Raw genomic sequence first — 26,049 nt, 5'->3', positions numbered from 1 at the left:
AGGAAAATTACTGATATTAAGGCGTGAATCAATCTCCGTTTATTGTGTGTGTGTGTGTTTTTTTATATGAGTTATACAATGCATTTATAATTATGTATGTAAGAAGTGATATGAAATTAAAACACATAATATTTGCTTATAATAAATGAAATTTTTTTCTGTAAGTATATGGAGATATATTATAATGACATAAAACATTTGTTATAATATAATTTGTATCGCCAAGGACGAGTTAGTTTAAAACGATTTATATTTTCAAAGGATACGTGTAAACTGTGACTTGATGAACGCGGGGTTGAACTGAGACATTTGCGTCGCACCCCCGTCTACGAACACAATGTTGACGATGTCGTTTCCAATGTGACGTTTGCGTTCCACCTGTTCAAATTGACAGGATGACAACCATTATAATATGATTATAACATACGGGTTGGTAGCAATAGTGTGTATAGTGTTTGTTTATTATATAATATATAAAACAAAAAAATAGGAAAAAAAATAAATATAAATATTATATATATATATTTATTTTATTTTGTTTTCTTGTGTTTTTCCTTCATGCTTATTCAGTTGTCCTGGATATGTTTACCTGCTGTCGGTTGTCCTTCGAGTAAGGCAACATTGTGGATACATGAAACATGATTTCATGCCCTTCGTAAATGGTGTACACCGAATATTCGCCCGTCATGTCACCTATACGTAAAAGTATACACAATATATTGTTATAACGTAATGTATTTTCATACTTGAGGAAAACGTCAGTAAATGAAAGCTGTGGAAATTATTTTGATCTTTGGGGGTGGGTAAGGTGGAGGCGTATATATTAGATGGGTATTAAAAATCACGAAAAACACACGTAGAAGGATATCTAACATATAATAATTTACCTTTTACGTCCAATCCTCCTCGGTACTTATCCCATCCTTTCAGTCGTACTCGGTTGCCTAATAGCGATATGAATTGATTGAATTCCTCACTACCGTTTTCTGCAAAAAAAAAAAAAAAGAAATATGATTAAATTATTATTATTTATTTAATTCTCAAAAAAAAAAAAAAAATACTGGGTCTCACTGAGTATTGTGTGGAGGCCCAGGGGTTATTATAAAAACATTAATTTGTATTAAACTCAAATTATATATCATAAAGATGATGATTTGTATATCAGCAATTAAATTATATATGAGCGGTATTTTCTTTTTTAGCATATACAAATATATGTTTAACACGAGCTAGGTTAAAATGTACGTTGTAAATGAAATGAAAGATATGATAGAAGCCGAGTTTTAAACAAATATAAGTTTGGTGTAAAATGTACATCTTATTTCTTCATGATTAAATAATAATTAATAGCACGTGTATTATCGAAGAGGATATTTAAAATATCTTGGAATCTGTTTTCTAAAACATCTACTCATTGCTTTGCTATTTACACACAAAATGTTTGGATGGAGATGATTTCATTTTATTGAATTTATTTTATCGCTTTATAGGTACATAACACCTTAAATACACAAACATGTGATATTGAATACATAATCCCCAGGAGAAATGCTCCATGATGATATTAAAATATTACATCGAAGATACTTATCAAAATGCGCCGTTTTGAGTTTTCGTATAATGTATTCTACTTATGCTTGGATGAATAATATATATGTATAGTATAAACATTAAACATTGATTTTATTAAATTACGTTAAAATATGTTCATCAGGTTTCAATATTAATGTACAAAGTTGTATAATCAGTTTGTAGAATAAAATGTATATTTTATTTTTGTGTCCACGTGTGTTATAATATGAGAAGTTCTTACTATAAATATTATACCACTTAAAATAAACAATATTTACATACCTAATAAGTATGTATATTATTTTAATAGAAACGATAAAAATGTGCAATATTGGAAGATAAATTCTGCAGTGCATTAAAATAATATTTTTATTGCAGAACGTTTTGGCATTCATTGACTGTGATAAAAATGAACATTTTAGTATAATAACAATTATAATGATGAAGTTTTTCTCTATATTTATTTGTTTTTTTTTTTTTTTTGTTTTATTGACACTTGAATAAGAGTCTCGTTTTTGTTAACGAAAAAAATACCAATAACATGACGTTTGAATTTCAATGGATATTTTTACGAATGTTTAGGGACGAATATGGTCGGGTAAACAATCACAGAAGGGTTAACAACACAAAAACGAACGAATATCATTCAAAAGTCTTTTTAAAGGGCGAAAAATGTATTTGTGTGTATAATATATATATATACATAAAGGATATAAAGGGGATCAGAAATCTTACGTCTTTGAGGGTATGAATTTATTACGAGAAAGTGTCTGTAAATCCTAGGTTTTATTTTTATGACGTTGTCACATTTATCTTTTTTTACATAGTTTTTTTTTAATAAAACATTCATTGGTTTATATTATAAACTAACACCTATAGTAGTATTATATCATATCAGTTGATATTTTCTTTTTTTATACATTATTTAACTGTAATACGAGAATGCACTGATACAAGATGATTTACTTTCCCCCAGATTTTTATTTTTTAAATTGCTTATATCAGTTATCACTATAATATAAACATTTTTGGTCATCCAAATAACTGTCAAATCGAATTGTGTACACCTGAGAAGTCAAATGTTTTAGTCATGATCTCGGAAGTCTATAATATATATTTATCTTCAATCCCCCAATTTATGTCGTTCTGATTACTTTTGTTAGTTATTGGTACCAATATAGTACTACTGAACGAGATTTATACTTTTATAATCATAATATTTATCGATAATTTTTATAGCAAAAGTATATATAAAACAATAACGACTACGTTTAATAAATGTAAACTAAAGCGATCAGAACAGTATTCTGTTTACAGATATTAAATTATAAAATATAATTTAGAATACGTAAGTTAATCTATATGGTTTTAAATGTAATGAGTAAGGAGGTACTGCATCATTATAATATGACGATTAAGAAAGATAGAATTATTTTTTTACATTGAAAAGTCATAGATAAGCTATATTTTTAGATTATTAATAAACCTTTTAGTATTAAAGATATTATTCATAAAAAAAAAAAAAAAACACTTACGTTTATTTTTATTCAAAATATTATAATAGAATTATGATATTATATATATATTATGTAAGAAACATTTATTAATTAAAAATTATAATTTATAGTAGAGCCACTGTAAGTACTAAACTATGGTGAATTATTTAAGTTATATACACAACAATTTGAAAATATAATATTAACCCTTGGAATCCTCACTGTTGACAATAAATAATATAGTGTAGAAATCAAAGATTACAATTGGTTCGAGTTATTCACCCTCAGTTCCTTTGTACCATCAAAACCATATAAAGCTTAAACATTATGTTTTATTGATAATACGTATAGCTTAATAATGGATTATTCTTAAGTGTAGGAAACACTTTCAATTATATTCCACTAAAGCAACATAAATGATTTTCGTAAAACGTACAATGAAGAATAAATTAAATTAATTTAGTTCTACATTATTATTTCCGTTCTAATGTCTACATAAGTATATAACAGATTAAAATCTATGAACTCTAGAATTAAGTAATCTTCGGTTTCAGGTGCATATTATACTTATTAAGTATACTTTATAGTGATCTTATTAATATTATTAGATAAAATAGATACCTAAAATAATTAACTAAATAACAAATAAATTTAAATTATCAAGTTTTAAGATGATGTATGACTGTTATTTCAAAAAATACAATAAACCCATAGTCAATAATATAATTAACATTTGTGCTCTACAAGTGCTGAACGTAACATTAAAAACCAGAATCGTGATGAAAATTCATCAGTTTTTAATTTAATACGAAGTGAAAAAAGCGTAAAGAAAATATAAAAATGCATTTTTAAAGTGATTATTTTTGAATATTGAAAAAAATCCAGTTTAACATACTAAACATTTTTATTTTCCAAAATAATTTGTCAGTTTGGATGTTTTTAAAAAAAAATATATATAAATTACCTATCTAATCGATCGACGTTATTATTACTTATACTTGTTGAGCAAGTACAACAGTGTCGGAACATTTGCGCCAACATACATTACATACGTGGAATTGAAATATTAAGATTAACTATAAATACAATGTAGACATTAAACAATTTTTTATTTTAACATAACAAAATTTATGTTAAGAAGACGCCACTCGCATGTGTTGTATCCATCTTACAAGTACGTAACATAACAATTGTACGCTTAGCAGATCACGTTTAGCTCCATTAGTTTAAAAACTAGAATGCATAGAACTATTGTAAAATTTGATGTTGAAAACATTATCTGTGTATGTATGTTGGTGTTTTACGATAGTTCAATTTTTTAGCAAGTTATTCGTATATGATACAGCATAAATTAAAAATGCTCATAATTCACATAAAAACTGAATAATCATAAAAAACTAACGTAGAAACACAGAAAATATTCTTACCATAAAGTTTTAAAATATATCAATTTTCGATTCACTCTAATGTTTAAACTAACGGAACTAAAAGTGATCTGCTGTGTAAATTTACTATGTTACGTCCTCTTAAGGTTTTTTTTTATGTTTTGTTAATTTCAAATCTTATTAAAATTGCTTTATTTTGATATGCTTTTTACGTTTTAATATGTTACTGCATTAATGTGGTGGTATAAGTCTATAATTTGAATAATTATTTTTTATATTTAGCTTTGGGTGTTTAAAAAAAAAAAAAATGATAAATAGTCTTCAAAGTTATTAGAAAAAATACATTAAAATAAATATTGAAAAGTGAGATAAATGCAAAAATAACTAAGAACTTCACTTAATTATTAAACTCTGAGATCTCGTAGTTAGTCAATATTATAAAGCTGATAAAATTCAACTAAAATAATATTCAAAATAAACATAAAATCAAATAATTAATTCAACAGATATTAGGTTTTCTTTATCGGAATCGGAATTACGTGTTTTAAAACAATCATAACAATATTAAAAAAAAAAAAAAAAAATGTTACTAAAACAATCGCCTTTAAAGCGAAGTTTTAAATCAGAAAATCAGAAATGTAACGATTTGTCGTATGATAACAAAATTGTATAAAATAACAGTCGAAATAGATGAAGTGAGAAAAGGTCAAGAGAAAGACTCTGACGTAGATAGTTGGACAACGGTATTCATGAGGAGACATAGTCAGTGGTGAATGGACTGAGTAAGACGCAGTATAATATCATATAGAATTATAAAAGGAAGGCGTGTGTGTGGACGTGTGGTTGATTTTGTTGGTGGAAAGCCTATAAATAGTCCGTGAAATGTAAAACAAAGTTTCTCCAACAAAACATATATTAGATTAGTCTATTATTATATATAAAACCAAATAACTTTTTACTTAACTTACAACATAAATTCCTAATATTTTATTATATTGTATTAAACGTATATTTTAATCTTAAGTATTACAATTTTTTTTAATCATCTAATATCTATTCATGGTATAAATAAAAAGTTTAGAATTTAGTTAGATATATATTATATATATAATTTATTAAAATGTTACTTCACAGTCATATTACACATATTATAATTTAATAGAATATTTTTGAAAAGTTTATTAACATAATTTTGATTATATCAATTGATAAGTTGAATGTATACATTAATAGAATATTGTTTATTGATCCATCTCCTAGTATCTATTATAGTGTTCATACTACTTTAGAGCACTAGTTGTGAATTTATACATATTTTGTGTATTTATTTTATACATTTAGTAAGAAGTAATATAGATATTTTAATTTTTTAAAATAAGATAATATTATTATACTTAAGTTTATTGAATGATAATTCTTAATTGAGCTACTTTGAATATATTGTTTGGAAATTCAACATAATCAGCAAGACTTGTAAAAGGCTATTGTTTTCTTGAGTGCATTTTTGATTGGTATCAAAAAAGGCTTAATTAAATTGTCTTAAAGTTTAATTATAACATTCATATAGAAATACGATAAAACCATTGAATTCTTATCTATTTTAAAACTATTTTCAGTAAAATATATTACTCTGAGCTTTTAAATAGGTAGTCTAAGCGTTAAACCATTTATAATTATAATACTATATCCACATAGTGAATGTATTAACTTATAATTTATTTAATATTATTTACGAGTAAGCAATATAAATAGTAGTATGCTGCAATACTGTATGCTATGTCAAAAAACCATATAGTATTTCATATATGAATGTATTCATTGAGCGACTTTAAGATTGACGAAAGGAATTGTTATTTGTATTTTGTTGAAAAATAATAACATTTAAAAAATAATCTAGTGTAACATAATGCTAGTTCATAAAAATATCTATAATTAATTTTTTTCTCAATTTACATTTATTGTGAACTGAAAACCCTATTATTATATTGGAAAGTAAAAAATTCACAAATCAATTATTATTTGGTGTTGTAGACTTGAATAGAAACTTTTTTAAAATTATATACATAATATAGTTGTTTGAAAATAACTTCGGACCAACACACGTGTATCGAGTCCATTAAAAGTTTACAACGAGTTTATAACGAGTCCATACATACAGAATCTACATAATAATGTATTTTATGTATATGTACGTTAATGTATATAATATTTCAATAGTGTTATTGAAAAAAAAAACATATGTATAATATCACACGTATTAAATACATAGACGAAGTGTGTCAAAGCAGTAATGTTATAAAATAATAATTTTGCAAAATATCATATTTCATATCAGTCAAATAAATTTATATATTTTTTTCTTATATTATATGTCTAATAAGTATACTTTATTGATACTTTCGAGTTTTGATATCTTAACTAGTTGAAAATCATTTTATTAAATGTATAAACATTTTCAGAAGAAGCGTTTAAATACTTTAGATGGTATTATTTTTAAAGTTTGGAATACCAAAGTTGTAAATGGAAATAGAGATAAGAAACTTTTACATTTCTTAACTACCTACTCTACATATGTTTTAACTTTAAATAACTTATAATTAATAATAACAGTAAGCTCAATATTAGTTTTTTGTTGACATTAGATTTATATTTATTCCATTTAACTCTAAAAATAAATTCAATGTGTTGACAATAAAATATCTTATTTAATGACGAAAATAGCCAATTTGAAAAGTTTGTAATAGTTTATTAGTATTCTGCAACTAACATAAATATATTATTAGTCGAAAACACGTTCGATGAAATCAAAATCTTTGATTTTATAGTCTCGTAAATTAAATTTATAAAATTTAATTTTACGATCGAAATATAAAAAATGTGACCGCGTGACAACAGTGTAGCTAAATTGCCTATCTAAAATGCCGTGTTAGAAATTGTTAAATTGCTTGAATAATAATAAAAAAAAAAACACTCAAATGATAGATTTTGGAAAAATAGATTTCATTTTCAATGTTGGGACAAATTAATTTTTCATTATAAAAGAGCTTAAATTATTTAAAATTATCCTTACCGTTGCTTAACATTTCGTCATCGGTTAGTTGGCTTGGTTTGGTGTACAGCACGCCAAATTTGAAATTCACCGATCCTTCTTGCTCTTCCAAAAGCAACAAATCCTACAACAAAACAATTTGAAAAGTCATAAATTCTTTAATATACTATGAATCATTTATTATGATTACCTTTTGAATTTCCGGAGAAAATATTTCTTTTGGACCTTTCTCTAACTTATCCATTGCCGGAAAATTACTGTAACCATAAAATAAATAAATAAATATTAATATTAATAATATATTTTATGCACACAGTTTTTTATGGTTATAGATAATATTTATTTGTATCCTAACCCTATATAGTATATTTCTAGATCTTATTCTAGATTAGCGGTTTCATGATTTCATCTTTCATATAACTTAATTTTTATGTTTATGACTTCATGGTAAGATTTTATATATATTGTCAAAGTGTTTATCAAAATGATTTTTATTGTAGTACATTTATATTATCTATTAAAAATTTTGGCACACTTTTAAAAATATTTCGTACTTTTCAATAAATAGTACTTTTTTAAATTCAAATAAATTTTTTTTTTTTATTGGTAATAATTATTAATTATTATTGATTTTAATTGATTTTTTTTTTTTTTTTTGTTGTCTTAGACGAAGCGTTAAATTCATGTTTTTATAAAGTGAGAATTCGAGTTATAGAATAATAATATAAGTTTGATATTGAAAAAAATAATAATAAACATTCTATAAATCTTGTGTTTTGAAAAATGTTATGAGTTCATTTTGATACGTTATCGTAAAATATAATACCTATTAAGTATTTATATGTTTTTTCTTTCATATGGTTTCGCGTTTTATCATTTAATAACACATTATTTGTTTCGTATTTGATCTTTTGGTCTTAAATTTCGACTACATATTCACACTATTCATAGAAGATAAAGGGAAATATTTTTAAATTGGTTATACTATTAATTATGTAATCGCTATACTTTTGTTTTCGAATCGACTACATGAAAATTTGAAAATATAATGTTGTTGGAAATTTAAAACTGATAAAACGGTGGCAATTATTTTTTGTTCAACTAACTGAATATTTATTAACTTTCTGTATTCAATAATAATTCTGAGAAATACTTTATTTTTATTTTTGTGAGAGTTATTTCTAATTTTGCCATTTCTCTGGAAGATCCCGTGTAATCGTGTTATATTTAATGAAGCCATGAATCTTTATTGTGGTGGGTTTTTTGTAGGAGGGGGAGGGAGTAGGTATTATATAAGAAATAACAATGAAACAATTTTTTTTCTGTTTTTAAAATAATCAAGTTTGGCATCTTATTTCATTCTGTTAATTATATTATTATAATATACAATTTACATATTGTATAGTTTCAAAACTTTTGTCTGTATTTAATTATAGTACAATGATAAAACGTATAAAGTTCGTTTTTATTTCAAATATATAAATTCGTTCGACATTTTCATTTTTAATTATAAATTGTACATATTATGTCATTGTTATAGATGATTTTTTTTGAAAGTGCTTAAACGAATCATTAAAAAATAGAATCGACAAATAGCGAAAAACATCGTGAATAATCAGTAAAATCATTAACATCGATAACTGCATGCCTGCATCTATACCTATATCTATTGGTTATTATAATTACATGTGCTATGCCCATTAAATGTATGAAATATTAACTTAAAAATTTATAATAATATATAATTAAGTCTAAAATTTTAATATAAAAATAAAAATTGATTAAAATAACTTAATATCTGAAAATTGTATTTTATTTAATTCAAAAAAGCGAAGACAGCATGATTATTATTACTATATATATTATATTTTATAATAATGTTTGTTTTTTTCATCATATTTTTATAATATACATTCGAAATATTTTCAATTATAATAAAAAATGTCATAAATGTAGATTATAATACATAGTTAATAGACACTTTTAATAATATTAATTAAAAAAAAAAAAAAAAAAATTAAATAAAAACGCTTAAAAGTCGATAAAAATAAATTCGTCTCAATCAGTATAAAATGTATATTTCTTGAAGCATATTTTCCCTTAATAGATATTTTAATTCTTCAGAAAAGCATAATTAAATCGCAATAAAATTCCAATCAAGAGAACTTAATATTATATCATGGTGTGTACAAACGATAAAATAATAATTTAATATCTCCATCGGGCGGACGCGTCCTTGCAGGTATATTATAATATATTGCATACTATTTTGTGAGCCTAAAATATACGACAAACACTGCAACAAAAACAAAAAAAACACCGCCGTCAACTATCACTGTGGTAATAATAACACGTGTCGTTGTCGTAGTTTTCGTCATTCAATTATTTAAAGTCTCTTCTGATAGAATCTTTTCCGACTTCACGTCGTCAACCAAAATTCGTAAGATAACCACAACACACACAAACTTTCTGAGAGCTCATTGTCACTGGCCGATCGATCAACCTGTCGACATCCGTTTATCGTTCGCGTAATCCGTCTTTGCGTTTGCGGCAACTCAGACGGTTTCTACAGTGGTGGAACGTCGTATGGGAAATTTAACCCCAACATCGTTGACAAGGTTGAAACAATCCATTAATATACACCGAAAAGTCGTAAAAAAAAGTAGTAGTAATAATAATAATAACATCAATTTTATGCGATGGACGTTCACATGGGCCGGTAGTATTATATTTTTGTATGTATATTCAATATTGTATATGCTTTATGTTTATATCGAGCATATCAGAGAGTATGTTTGCACATTACACGATGATATGACAATAATGTTATCATACATTATTATTATTGTGATATTTTTTTTCTTGTTCGATTTTCATTTTAAAATGATATTTGATTTTTTCACAACACATATCGATTGAAATACATTTTTAAAGTTATTTTTAGTTGACCATTTTATTTTAAGCATACATAGAATAAGAATTTCTACGATAAAATATATTTTATTTATCGGATGACTCAACTCAACTGTGCAAAATGTGTGGGTATCATTATTAATTATTAATAAATAATAATTTATTCTATAAAAAAAAAAAACCGAATCTCTCATTTCTCCTTGACTCTGTTCTCAAAATATCAATAATCAATACTTCGCTTATTGTACATAACAAACATAGTAGGTATCTATAGACAAATCAATCATTCGAAAACACTTCTTAGAAACAATGTCAAAACAATTCCAAGAATACTCTTAAATATAAATTGACACTTTCAAAAACCACAACGGGTTGGGTTTTTCAGTAATCAATGGCCAGAAAAACTACATTTTACGATTATCATCATACACTATAATATTATACTTACAGCTGAAACCTACGACATAAACGAAGTTCTTAAAATTATTTCATCTTCTAACTCGAGCAACTGTAACATTATTATCAGCGATTTCTTGAGTACCCTTACTTCAATGTAAAATCCATAACCAAAAATAAACTAATCCAATATATATAAAAACTAATATCAAGAACGAATAAGCCGATATCATTCATGTGGGTTTTCTCCCATACCCGGAAATAAGAAAACGCAGACGCAATAGCCAACTTAGCAACCTCTCTTCACATCCATCATAATGATCAAAGTAGTAAAATTATCAGAGACATTCATTTAAAACATAATTAAGGAAGAATGGCAGAAATATTGAATCAATTTACTCTTATCAAACAAAGTAAGAAGTATAAAATACAATATTAAAAATTCTATTTGCTCCAGAGATAAAAATAAAAGAGGAAGAAATCATCATGTGAGCACGAATAGGATATATTCGCTTTTAACCGTACACACCTTATCAGTAAAGATCCAACACTAATATGTGAAGCATGTAATACAAATCTATAGAACTTATAATAGCCACCTGCCCAAAATACTTTAAAGCCTGTCAAATTCTCAACAAGTCGTCCTCAATATAACCAGCCTTTAAAGAAAAAAATCACCAAAGCATTTACAAATTTTTTTACAACATAAAATTAAGTCAAAAATATTGTAAAAATGTTATCCTTGATTAATTTTATCCTTTTTTTTCTCTTAAAAATTTAACTTATAATCTGTAATTAATTTTAAGATAAAGTAAGCTAAAAACGTATGTAGTTGTAGCTTTAATATATTTAAAAATAATAATAACGATAAAAAGTTAAATTTATCACCTATTTAATATACATTTATTTTTGTATATCTATTATGCTTAAAAGTATTGTTCAATCTGTTTTGAAATCATGTACGATGTATATGTGTCGACGGATTACGATAATACACTGCAGATTTGTGTTTTTCACGGTAAATGTCAGCAGATTGTCATTTTTTTTTCTATTTGTTTATTTCTGTTTCACCCCTTTCTATCTCAATAATGCCGTATTAGATTTCAACGACAACGCTTTATTCGTGAAATAATAATATAATATTATATAATAACTTTGCAGTCTAGGTCACGATGAGATTATAAAATAATAACACAACAACTGAGGACAACGGGTATAATGATATTAGTCAGGATTTCTTCATACCTTTTGTCTCATATACATATATGTTTACCCCTAATTTCCCGCTGTGTCATATACCATGTATTATATTCCATACTAAAAACACATCTCTTATTATTATTCTTCAATGGTATTAATATTGTTTAACATCATGACGGGATTTTGTGCTAAACACCGTGATAATGAGGAGAAGATGCTAAGAGATGGAAACGTTTATTTTATTTTTTACGTATTATATAATAACATGTTATAATATTATGTATTATGGTATTATTTTTATGGTAAAAACCTTAATTTGCACATTACCTCAGAAACGAATCTGAATTTCAGAAAGATAATACTGTAGTGTGAAAGTGTCAGATATCATTATAAATGTATATAGTATAATATATAATATACCTATACATATTATTATCTGGTTTAATTGTATTGAGTAAAATAATCAGTACACTCACATAGTCGAGTTAATTAATAATGAACTTTAAAAAAAAGTAAATGTAAGTATTAAAATAGTATCTATGATGTTTATAATAATAAACTAGAATCTATAGTTGAAAATATTCCAAGACAGTTGTCTAAAAGTTTCGAGCGTTTTAAATATTTAATATTTTGCACAACTATAACTCATTTAAAAATTAAAATAATCTAGATAATATGTAATATTATTTTCTTTAAGTTTGATAATAGGTAAATTGATACAAATTTTAAAGCTACTAGTACAAAATTGATTCAGCTGAATGTTAATGTACTATGTCTTATACGTTCGTAAAACGGTAACAACATATGCCGGTATAAGGTCCTGTTAAGATGATTTAAATTAAATAGACGAACGAAGCAAATACAACGATGATGAGATGCGGAAGCAACAGTTGATGAGCGTGGTTTGATGATATTATAGGTTTACTATAGGTATCGTATGTTGCTATGTTGTATACAATTATTACGGATCATATCGGAATTTCCATGATCATAGCTGCTGGTTAGTACAAATTATTATATTGTATAGTTGAAGGTTAGGCAATATGAAATTTTGCGTAAAGAGTGAATGACGTCATTAACACACGTGCTAGTAGATATTAAATGTGTACCACAGCTACACCAGCACTTCAAAGATTTTTGAGAGTTCGAGTGATAATAAAGTCTTAGTTGACGGCCCTCGTCGGGTGGATAATATTTTATGATTCACCGTGTATCATATACAAGGCGATTAAATTGATTTATGGAGACGCGCTTGTCTTTTTTTCTCATCACCCCGCGATCCTTAACTACGCTTAGCTATGTATAGGGTCTCAATTAAATCGGATCAAGCCGCGACCCACTCGTCCTATTCGAATGAATCCACCATACATAATGGTGACGATAATATTTTGCGATAAAACGTAGTTAGGGGTTAAAAGCCAAATTTGCATTCCGTGTCAACACGTTTTTGCACAGTGGTAAAAAACTAAATAAAAATAAAGTTAAATTTAGCATATAATTTGTTTTGCGCAGATTGTTTCTATACTTAATAATTTTATATTATTATATTACTATTATCAATAATTTTTTAATATAATTAAATTTTTTACCGATTCTGTAGTTGGGTACATAATTTTGTATTTTATATTTTAGTTCGATACTAATAAATTATCTTTCTTTAAACGATTTAAGAATCGATCTCTCCGGTTAAAAAAAAAATATATCAAATACTAATTAAAAAATAGGTATATCGTAAACATTTGAAATATTTCTAAATAATAATATTTAAATATAACATCAATATGTACAACGGAATAAAAATTGATTCACGAGATGAACAAAAAAAGTTTATCAGTCTATAACGATAGTAATCACAGATAAAATTTCAGTAAATTAGATTTAATTTTAAAAGAAAAAATGCCACAATATTAGCATTATAAATGTTTTTTGTCATTAATATGACACAACCATATCGTTCATTCACTTGAAAAGAAATTAATTAAGAAAAAATATTGGTTGTTCTTAAAATCAAATAATTGTAACACCAATTGTTAGTATAACAAGTTAAAATAATAATAATAATACTTATAATGTCATGGGGAATAAGTACGGATGTCACATCTACTATAAAGTCTAGTTTTTGCCCTCAATTCACAAAAAAAAATATACGTTTTATAATATTATAGTCTGATTTACTAAGCATACTGCTCATTACTGTTCTTTTCGCTAATGATTAGGTTGTTCAAGTTTTGATTTATAAAACTTTTAAATATAGTTAGTATATAAAATAATATGATACACTTTAAAGTTATAGTAATTAATATTAATCCGTCAAAATGTTATATAATTAAAAAAAAATAATTGTTCAATTATCATAAAAACTAGATTAAAAATGACACATATTTTATATTTTTAAATGAAATAATAATAATACATTTTTAAAATATTTTTAAAAACTATTATATTATTAATTTTGATTCAGATGCTTTGAAGTGTTGTATTACTCAAGTTTATATTCCAAGTATAATGATGATAATACATAATACTAAGCTATATTATAGGAAAAAATATTATTTCATTTTAAATGTTCAAAAATTGATATTGAATGTGATTACTGAGGAAATTATTTGAGAGAACGATCAAACACGTGTTTACAATGTTTTTACTATGCTCCTATGCACTAAGACAATTTTAAAATATACATTATACATATAAAAAATACAGCATAAAAAATAAATAAATAAAAAACAGGGGTGGCCGACCTTTAGGATTGAAAGGCGGTGAGATAGAAGAAGTAACCCGCAGTATTATCTTTTAAAACATCCCGCGTTATAAGCAGGAGTATAGGTACAAAACAATCTCGGATTATGATAAAGGAGAAGAAACCATTTACCGAATATACCGCTGTATATAAATATATAATAAATTACACCTAAACACGAATTTATAATGAGTGTCATTCAATTTACGTTTCAAATTAAATAAAAAATGTTTCGTGGTATACAAACAAAGTGCTTTGGATAGGTACTTATATTTATTTATTCATTTTCGCATTACTGTAGCTCCGCTACAGGTTTTAAAAAAACGTTTTCAAACTACAGAAACCGTACCTACTTCAAACATAAATTATACGAGATCGATATACGGTGAACACGGCTGTAATAAATATGGTGAACTAATGAACGTTCAAAATTCAAATTAGGTACAATATAGGATAAAAGTATGGTTAAACCAGTAACGTAGATGGTAGCTATAATTTAGATTTAAAAAAAATATATATGATAAATAAATCAATAATAACATAAAATATAGTTAGTTGTTATTTATTTATCGTTAGTACACTAAAATATCATAAAAAAAATATTTTATTGATTAGATTTGTAAAAAATGTATAATTCAATGTTGTGTAAATATCAAATAATTTTTTTTAAATAGCAGTACCTATTGTTATTGCAATCTATCAACGTTCGACATTTTCAACAAAATATAACCATCCGATACTTAATAAATTAAAATTAATACTTTTTAGTACTTTTAAAGTTAGGTAATTAATTTTAAGTGAAACAAAAACTTGAAAACAACCTAATTTGATAGAATATATAAAAAGTTTTTACTTAATGAATTGAGGTGAAAGGAAAGTTTAACTTCCATGAAAGACATTAAACCTAATATAATATTTAAAATAAAATAATAAATTATAGAAATCCATTTAACTTTGATAAGACTATTAATAAAGCATAATGAGCAATTCAAATGTTATAGTTGAGTTTTGAAGTATAAAAAGGTTATCGTATAATTATGTAATTGAAAAAATAAAGTTATAAGTACCTGTTATGAGTTTTTACTATTTTAACTTGGATATTTTCATAAACTTAATAATGAGACCTTCGATGAATCGATAATATTTTGTGATTTTACGTAAATTAGATCGTTATCTAATAACGAGGAGATGCGACTGGCCCTTTAACTTCAAATTTTTACATATCACTATTTTATCATATTTTCATTTCGATTTCGGTGACATAAAATAGCTGATTGTGTTTTCGTTTATCAATTATTGGTAAGGTACAATTATTATTACCATAATTTGCATCGGTAAAATATTATAAATCAAGTCTTTTAGTTTACCTACTCGGTTTTTATAGACATATAATATAGATTAGTTTTACGTATAATAATTTAAACACTTGCACACCGTGTAATTTAATTACAAAACCGATAAATTAAAAAAACAGAATATTATTGATAACGAAATTAAATATTTAAATAAATTTACATTTTCAGATTCAATAATAATAACAGTGTAATTGGTATAGTACTGATGAAATTATAATCTGCATAGAAACTGTAATTTCAATTACTATAGGCAGTCACTAGCTATACCGAGTAATTATTTGACATAATATTAAAAAAAATACATTCTTCTCATCATCTAAACAAATATAACCGTTATAATATTATTTTAAAATTAATCAAATAAACTCACTGGTTTTTTAAAATGGTATCAATATATTTTTAAATAATATAAATACATGTATTTAAATATTCTAAATAATATATTAGTTTGAGATTTTTTTTTTATGATTACTATTATTATAATTTCGTAAAATTGTAAATACTTACTACAAATAAAATATTAATAAATTTTACCATTTTAACTGTTTAGTGAAAATATTATAAATTAATAATAAATACATTTTTCTAGATTTTCAATTGAAATCGTGATCATGCCCTTATGTAATTGTAAGTATTAGTAAAATGATGTATAACTTAATTTAAGTTTGTTTAACTTCACTTACATATGATTATTCTAATTTCAGGCATTAAGAGAAAAACCTGTATAGTAATTTTATTATTCGGATAAAAGATTCTTAAAGTTTATAATCATAAATCACTCGTAAAAAATCCAAAAATTAAGTAAACTCAAAATTTTTAAATACTTATATTAATAATGCTACACACAATGCTCAATAATTTCTGTGACATATTTATACATCTTTAATATATTTTATACCTAAGTCCTAAATCGATTGATGATATTGCAGCTCATTTGAATTCATGATGAAAAGAAACTCGAAATAATTTAAGAAGTCTATAACAACGTATAGACTTGAATTTTTTCTATTAATTAAATAACAAATTGTCAGATTGACACAAAGAAATAACAAAATCTTCGAGACCAATTTTTATCGGGTTTAAGTTGTATATATTGTAATTTGTGACACTTCGTTTGTCATTACTATACAGAGTGATTCACTGAACATGACTAATCCCTAACTCTTCTTCGATACCTAGTATAGTTATATGATTTTCGTAATTTATAAATAAACTTAAATAAATTTTCAAATTAATGAGACTTTTTTATACTACCTATGGAAATATCAACTTCTATTTTTCCACTGCTAGTTATTTAGTTGATCATTTTTCTTAAAATATTGACATATTAAAATCAAATGTTTTTAGTTGTTTAATTTATGTACAAAGGATAAAAGGTCTATGGTGATGGGCTTGAAAAATGGGCTAAGGTGATTCTAAACATTTTTGTAATTAATATTTATCTATCAATATTTATAATTTGTATAAATGGTCCAAACATAATAAATAGGTAGTACATTTAATGTTACTTCTAATTTATAAATTTGAAAAACCTTTTTTAAGGATTATCATGTCAATTAAAATGTATATGCATATATACATATATATGTTTATTTTTTAAAAAAAGGTGGTTTAGTCACAGAATATTCCTTAATTAAAGGTATAAAGTACAAAATAATATTAAGAATTTTAAAATATGGTAGGATTTGAGTATATTTAAAATTTTCAAAAATCATATCTTGAATAGATTTATAATCAAAGAAAAAATAGGGATGGGCATCATACTTGGTGAATTACATAATATTTGACGACAGATCGGTACGAATCAAATAGAAATTATTGTTGACATCGACACAACGCCTTCTTATAATATTATAAGCTTGCAAAATTTATTATTGTTGCAACTCAACAAATATTTTTGGGGAGCTGTAGTGAATGGTGGTCACTGTCAAATTACTGACATATAACATAAAAGATTATTATATATTATGTAAATAACATATGACGTACAAAAAAAAAAAAGCCCCATCAAACTAGTTGCATCAATGCACTTTAAAACGGTATACATATAATATAGGCTGGCTACCTATACAACATGTATATCAGATGATATACGCTTTTAGCCTGGATAATCATGTATTATGCACGTACCTATATGAGCGGTGTATATATAAGATATACAAGCTTATTCAAATCGGATTACACCGGATCTACTCAGCTTTTATCTATTTTCAGGATCCCTGGGCAAACTTCACGGGGCGCACATGCTTATATATATCTATATATATATATATTATAAATTATAATGCACATCATCTTATTGGGTTATAGTCTCGCAGTTTTTCAATGCATATTAATTATTAAATAACCGCTCATAGTGGTCTGAAATAGTGAAATACAATAAACGTATAGGCTGATAAAAAATATATTATTACAATAATATATTGTCATCAAATATTTTTCAAAATGTCTAAGGTAATAAATTATTCTTGTATAATATTATATAAGCAACATATAATAATATAGTAATAGCCTCACTCAACAGGTACCTACGATAAACATAGTTTATAAGTGATAACATGTCATTGAGTTATTTGATTTTATGCCCTCCAGTTTATTGTAACACAAGTTTTCAAAAGTCTTTTGAAATTGAATATTTAAAAGAAAAATTAAACAATGTAGTATTAAAAAAGTGTATAGTTAAATTATTTTAATAGCTAATAGATTTTATAACTAATCAAAATAGTAAGTTGATAGTTATACCTACTTCATGACTAGACTTTTATGGAGGGTATTTTAAAAGTTAATAATTTATATTCATTAAAAAATAATTTTTAATTATTTTTAATATTATAACTCATAATTTATAACTATTATTTACATACATTTTAAGTATTATTTTTAATTTTGATTGATTTTTACAGTCAACATTTTAGTATAGAGTCAAAATGGTATGTGCTAAAAATTTGTATGTAAATATTTATTTTATTTATGAAATTTTGTGATCACATTGATCATTAGTCATTACAAATTAGTGTTTTATAATATAGAATACGTAATAAATAATTTACATCTAAAAACCCTTTTTAAATGTTTATTTTGATTATACAAAAACTAATTTAATGAGAATCAAAATATATAAATTCAGAAGTAGCATAAAATTAAACATAGTTTTGGACTAAATTTTACAAAAAAAATAGAACTTGAAAAATAAAGTTAAATAATGTATTTGACCTAATTTAAGATGTATTGATTTTGTCTACTTGAATTTTAATTTTTGACCATTATAGATGCTAATATGGACACTTATATAATCGTGACTAGTAATCAAATTCAATTTTGTTAAATAAGAGTCACATTAAAAATAGTTTAAAGCGGGAATATAATTGTATTATAGTAGTATAATTTACGTGGTCGCTTATAAATTTACCCGAATTCTGCCCAAGTATGGCACTCTCGCCTTTCATAGAAATCCTAAGCCAATTTGATGTATTATTTCGATGCAATTATTATATATGACTGACTCGACTAGATTACGCTCGTCCAGACGTAGACATGCACGCACTTGAGACTATTAGCGAATATATATCAGATCCGATTGGATAATTCGGTTTTAATCGCATATATCATCGTCATGTCTTCCTTATTTTATCCAAACAGTAATTACGCAGAGCAAACATGTTCAAGCTATCCTGTTTTATAATGTGACTTTTCAGCGACTTGTAAGCAGGCAATCAACGTATATAAAATGACAAAATCGTGAACAATCTCCTAGGCCATAAAACGCTTGAAGTTTAAACGAAAACAATTACAGTTCCAATTAAAAATGATAAATCGTAATAGAGAATCTACAAATATGATTCCACAGCTTTTGTTTTTAAGAATGCGTTTTTAAAAATAAATTCGTGCTAGAATTAGAAGATACTTATTTAAAATTATAATTTATCTATTGATTCAAATTAAAATGTATTCGTCACAGAATATGAAATATTAATACAATTGGTATTGTAAATGATAATAAATCGAATAGTTTAAGTTAAATAATTGATTAACTAATGATAGATAATTACGTTTAAGTAGTCTTATGAATTTTATTACGGTGCATTTATACTTTATAATAAATCAAATTTTATGATATTAATTACGCGTATAGGGTGGATACTTTTAGATAAGATAAATACTTGAGATAATTATCATAAATATGATAATTTATCATCACGTAACCACGGGAAAATAGTATACGTTTTAATAGATGCACGAATTATGTACATATATATTATTTTAGGTGTGTAAAAAACAAATTTATTTAATATAATTATGTTTATGACCATTATATTTCAAAATGAATACTTCAGTGTGATATAGTAATAATAAAATTCTTTTTACAAGGGTTATAATATATAATATACATGTGTGTGTGTGTATTTTTTTTTAAGTCATTAATTAAAATAATTTTATAAAATTGTTGGTTGATGCGTAAAATATTATATAATATACATTATACACATTCAAAGCTAATAAACATATAATTAACTAAAATACAACTTACTACATATTGATAGGAGATTATTATAAAATAATATAAACATGTTGAACGTTACATATGTAACACATATGAGGTCATTTCCATGAATTATTATTTTTTTTTTTTATTGAATTTACTGTTATTTTAGTGAAATAAAAATGTTTTGATTTAGAAAGAATCACTCGAATCCTAAAGAGTAGATGAAGTGAAGTTTATCCCCTGAAATAATTATTTTGAAAATATAATACAAAAAAAAATATATTACATGAATTATTATATTATATGTTATTTAAGAGTTTTCGAAAAAAATACCTAGGTATACACTGATCTCTTGTTATCATCGACATAGAAAACACGATACCTATGTGTGTTATTCAAAGAAGAAAAGAAAACTGTGTGTCTATTTTCGTTTAAGGTAGGTTTTTAATCTTTTGGTCAAACATAACAGGTAAAATAAACAACTCTTTTAAACTTATTATTCTATTTGGATTTCGGATTTTCAGATTCTATCACATATTTTAGTGCACAAACATAAAATTTTCTATACTTACAAACAATTTGACATAATAAAAATTTATTTAGCTTCACTTAAGTATAAAATAAGGAAGTAAAACATGTTCAGACTTAAAAAAAAAAAAAAAAAACAAATAATAATTGATAAATTACGAGTTCTATATGTTTGAGACAAATAGCATTTTTTATGATTCAATAATCAATATTAACATGAAATACTTTTATTGAATTTTAAATTTAAATTAATTAAACATTTATATTTTACCATGTATAGTGTATATGACATATTGTATAATAAATTATACTTATATTATATGTAGTATACAAATACATATATATATTTTAATTATTATTATAATTAAAAGTATAATTTACTAGCCATATGCTTATAATAAATAGTTAATTGTTTATAAATAATGTATAAACATAGACATTTTTAACTTCTAGTAGGCACATCTTTCAAAAATTGTGTTTGTCGATACTTGAAGAGAAATTAACTTCCATTGATTCTAAGTGGCTAAGGTCGTTGTAAAAAGAAAAATTTAATTACTAATCCTAATAGTTTGTATTACAATTAAAATAATATAGATACCAAGAAAAACATAATTTATACTAAAATTATCCCTAAAATAAATATATAATATCTAAAACAGTCATATACAATTTGTAATGTTTGTGACTACTCAAAAATATTTGGTGTTTTAGCCATCGAATTTAAATCTATTTTAATGGCCATAATACGACAAAAGCTTATGCACGAACTAACTGTTTGGAAATTAATAACAATAATATATTAATATGTCCATAAAACGTACACAGTTGTCAATTTGAATTAAACATATGATTTCGAAGCGATGATGTGTCGAAAATGAAAATTATTTTATCTCTCTACATTCTATTTATACTATCTAAACGTGGAAAATCTGATGATTCGGATTATACAACATACACACAACACACATTTATATATGCAGGACATCAAAAAGAGAGATAATACTACCGGAAACTTATTGTATCAATTTGTATGTTTTAAAATGTTTTTTTATTTTATTATTGTTATTTTATTTAATGTAAGATTATTTTTAATATTTTATTTCCATTTATTTTCTCAATTTATTATTCCTACAAAGTATTTTAAAAATTACAAAACACGTTTACCCGTCAAACAATATAAAGTTATCAACTAAATATATTATTTGAAATAATTTTTATGTTTTATTAAAGAAGAATTGAAAACTACAATCTAAGACAAATGTTTATAAAAGCTTTAAAATGTTGTTGAGTATGTTTCTATTAATGGAAATTAATAAACAGTGTTTGAATTTATAATCAGGTAAACAAAACAGTAAGAATATTTTTAAAACTTTAAAATTGAAAACAAATAAATATTATACATGATCAACTATAATTTATAATAAAAACCATTATTTAAATATAAAATACTGCGTGCAGTGTAAATTTTATTTTGGATTTTGTTACTATCAGTTATTGTGGAATCGTTTTAAAATTATGCTTTTAACTTTAAAAAATATTACGTTTAATAATCGTGTTGTCTTTAGATTTCAAAAGTTTGGCCACGTTTAATCAATGTGAATTCATTTTGGATAGTTTAATTCTCTAAAACCTCCTTAAACTGTATCAAATATACATATATATATTTATAAATATTACATATATATACTACCACAGCATGTTATAATAATGCATTTTTGACATATTATAAAGCCTAATGGGAGACTTTTGGGCAAAGAGTAGCATTAAATTCTACGTCGAACCCAACATTACCCCCAAACTACCACATACCGCGAAATATTCATATATTTAAACCATAATTCATTTCTGTTAAGTACCCGCAGCTTGAATTTCAACCATAACAGTATTTTAAACATGCACAATATACTCATTAAAGTACTATTGCACTTTTATGTCATATTCATTGGTGATGTTTTTTATTCAGAGGATTATACACACGATATATACATATTAAAGCTAATAAACAATTTAAGAACAATCAAAATAGTAGTAAAATATTATTAATAAGATTGTAAACATTAATGTAGGTTAAAATTATTACAACAAAAACAACGAATGGAATTGTTATCGATTTAAATTAATTAATTATAAAATGAATTAGTTTTTATTACAATGGATACCACATACATTTAGTTAATGTAAAATACATTAAATAATTTCACGTTTGATTAACCATGAGTTTTATTAGTAATGTATTGATTAAAATACATACATTTGGATTTATAATCTAAAATATATTTAAAGGGATTCCACGCTACCTTTTTTAGAGCTAAATAGACCTACTACCTTCTATATGCGTCCAACGTACTGACATGAATTTCACACGGATAATTATTTTAAAAACAAATTGTATTTTATTGTTACATCAATTATGGATCCTTCAAGCTATATTTTTAATTTATTATTCTCAAATAGAAAAATTGTTACTTAAAATTAAAAAAAAGAAATTCATATTTTTAGAAAATTTTCTAGGTGTCTACTTATGCGCTATTTATAAGTTTATTTTGCTCCAAAAAAAAAACGGTTGTATGGAATTATATGTGATTAGAGGGTTAGCAAAGGCCGTTACACAATTAAAGAAATAAAGATATAAACTATCAATAATTTTAATGAATTTCAAAATTTACTGTAGATATTATAATATGATTTACTGTGTTTTCTAAAAGTAATTAAACCTACCAGGGAGTGTAATTTCGAGAGGCAAAGTTGGTATCCAGAAAGTGGTGTGTACATTTGTACTAATTGATTCGTGGGTCCGGTCCATACCATTTACTTTGCATACCAAATGTTGTATGTACCCAATTAGAAACATGACAAGAATAAATTTAATTTATTTAAAAACAACGTATGTATATAAAATTGAACTCAAACGCCGAAAAGATATTAACAAATATATCGAATGAAATATAAGTCAAATATTACATAGTTTTTATTGTCAATACTTATAATAATTTTTAGGGCTTAAAATAAATATACGTAATTACTTATTTTCACAATACGCATCATTTGAAATTTGAATACTAACCCAATTCGTTTTAATATTATTCAAATTTATTAATACATGGAGGACAAGTAAACAAGTAAACAATGTTTATATTATCGCTTATGAACAATTATGAATTACCATATTTAATTTCTAGTAAAACAGATAAATTTGAAATCAAACTCAAAATGGTTTAATTTTTATGATAAATTCAAATTTTAATACTTTTTGGTTAAAATAAACTATTTTTGTACTTCACTAATTATTAATGTAGGAATGTGAAATAATATCTATATATTAAAACTGACGTGATACTGTATAGGTATGTATTATAAATTTACCTACTCAGTACATATATATTTAATTTGTATGTGTAATTTTAGATAAAAATGTACTAAATATCAAATCAAGTGTTTGGATCAGTTAAAATTGTTGATATAGATGCGTACCTACTTATCGCACAAACAAATGTAAGACTATAATATAAGTTATGTAAGTAAACATGATAAAAACACTAATATAACTTCATTATTAAATGTGATATAAAACTATTTGTATTTTATATAATATTTATTTATCTAAACATCCATTGCCATATTAAATATGTTTAATTGTTATATTTTTACATAATTTATTTTCAATTATACCATTGTTATTTTATTTTTTTAAATTAATTAATTTGATAAACTATATTAATTTTATAATAAGTATTACAATCACATGAATATAATATATTTTATACTTCATTTTTTTAATATTTACTTAGAATAAATGATTAATTATTGTCTTTCTACTTATAATAAATGCACTTGACTATCTGAGTGTCCTAAGTGGTATAAATAACACATAAAGTCATCTTATATAAATTTAGTTGTTAGGTATTGTCTCTAAGATAATATTATCAAATATAATTTTAATTTAGCATGAATCAATTAAAATAAATCATCATAAAATATCTAATAGAAAAAAAAATAGATTATCAAATGCAATAAAGAATTTATTTCAAAAATATTTTTAATATTATTTACAATAATTTAATAAATTTAAATATGTCTAATATATTTAAATGCTTAATTTGACATTTAAAAAAGAAATTATTACACGAGATGAACATTAGCCTAAGATTATTGAAACAAGTAGCATACTCCCATAATACGATATACATACCATAACAGAATAATATATAACAAACGGTTAAGTAATCAATTCATGTATAATGCATAACCTAGTAATTTGCATAATTCTATATAATATCAAGCGATGTACATTACAGTAATTATTACTAAATTAAGATTTTCCTAATAATATAAATTTCATACAATACAGAATAATTAAAAAATAAAAATTATTTTATTAAAAAATGTTGATACTTATCCTACCTCTCTGCGAAGAATAATGTGTATAACTGAACATGAAATAATCCAAGAATAACAAAGAATAAATGAGGAAAAAAAATAAATAGGAATGGAGAGTGGAGATTTTTAGCATAATATAGAATATAATTTAAGTAAAAAATAATTATAATACTGTGGCTGGTTGACTATATTGTATTGTTGTGGAAAAATAATAAAATAGCTTTCTAGGCAAATTATGATGGTTTTTTTTTTGAATATATGTAACTATACTGTAGTGTTTATAATATACTGGTAAAATAGAGAATTAAAAATAATCGAATTAGAAGTCCCTTTCTCTTTATTTTCAATGCTCAATAGGTTTTAAATAAATATTTCGTATTTCAATTCAATTGGAAGGAAATCTGTTCAATTTTAAAGATTTTGAGTGGTTTTCATTTCCGTCCTCCTCCAAGTACTATCAAGAGAATAAATAATAATTTTTAGACTTAAAATGAGGAATTTTTTTTTAAAATAAATTACCTACTTTAAATTTAATGTGTAGTTAGATTTAAATAT

The 26,049-nt window shown here is 24.3% G+C and overlaps 1 protein-coding gene across 3 annotated transcripts in view; it reads right to left on the bottom strand.

The window, feature by feature from the left end:
• LOC114126445 (GTPase-activating Rap/Ran-GAP domain-like protein 3) overlaps positions 1–26,049 on the bottom strand; it is a 309,554-nt gene that overhangs the window by 34,281 nt on the left and 249,224 nt on the right. For all 3 annotated transcript variants that reach the window (XM_050200598.1, XM_050200599.1, XM_027990390.2), the window contains 5 exons: positions 7,693–7,759; positions 7,524–7,626; positions 888–986; positions 590–693; positions 267–378 (listed from right to left, as the gene is read on the bottom strand). In XM_050200598.1, coding sequence (XP_050056555.1) covers positions 267–378; positions 590–693; positions 888–986; positions 7,524–7,626; positions 7,693–7,759 — 485 coding nt within the window. The remainder of the gene's footprint in view (positions 1–266; positions 379–589; positions 694–887; positions 987–7,523; positions 7,627–7,692; positions 7,760–26,049) is intronic.

This window comes from Aphis gossypii, chromosome 2 (genome assembly GCF_020184175.1).
Source record: "Aphis gossypii isolate Hap1 chromosome 2, ASM2018417v2, whole genome shotgun sequence".
Lineage (NCBI taxonomy): Eukaryota > Metazoa > Arthropoda > Insecta > Hemiptera > Aphididae > Aphis > Aphis gossypii.
Note: the sequence above shows the minus strand (reverse complement) of the source record. Positions and strands in the feature narration are given on the sequence as shown.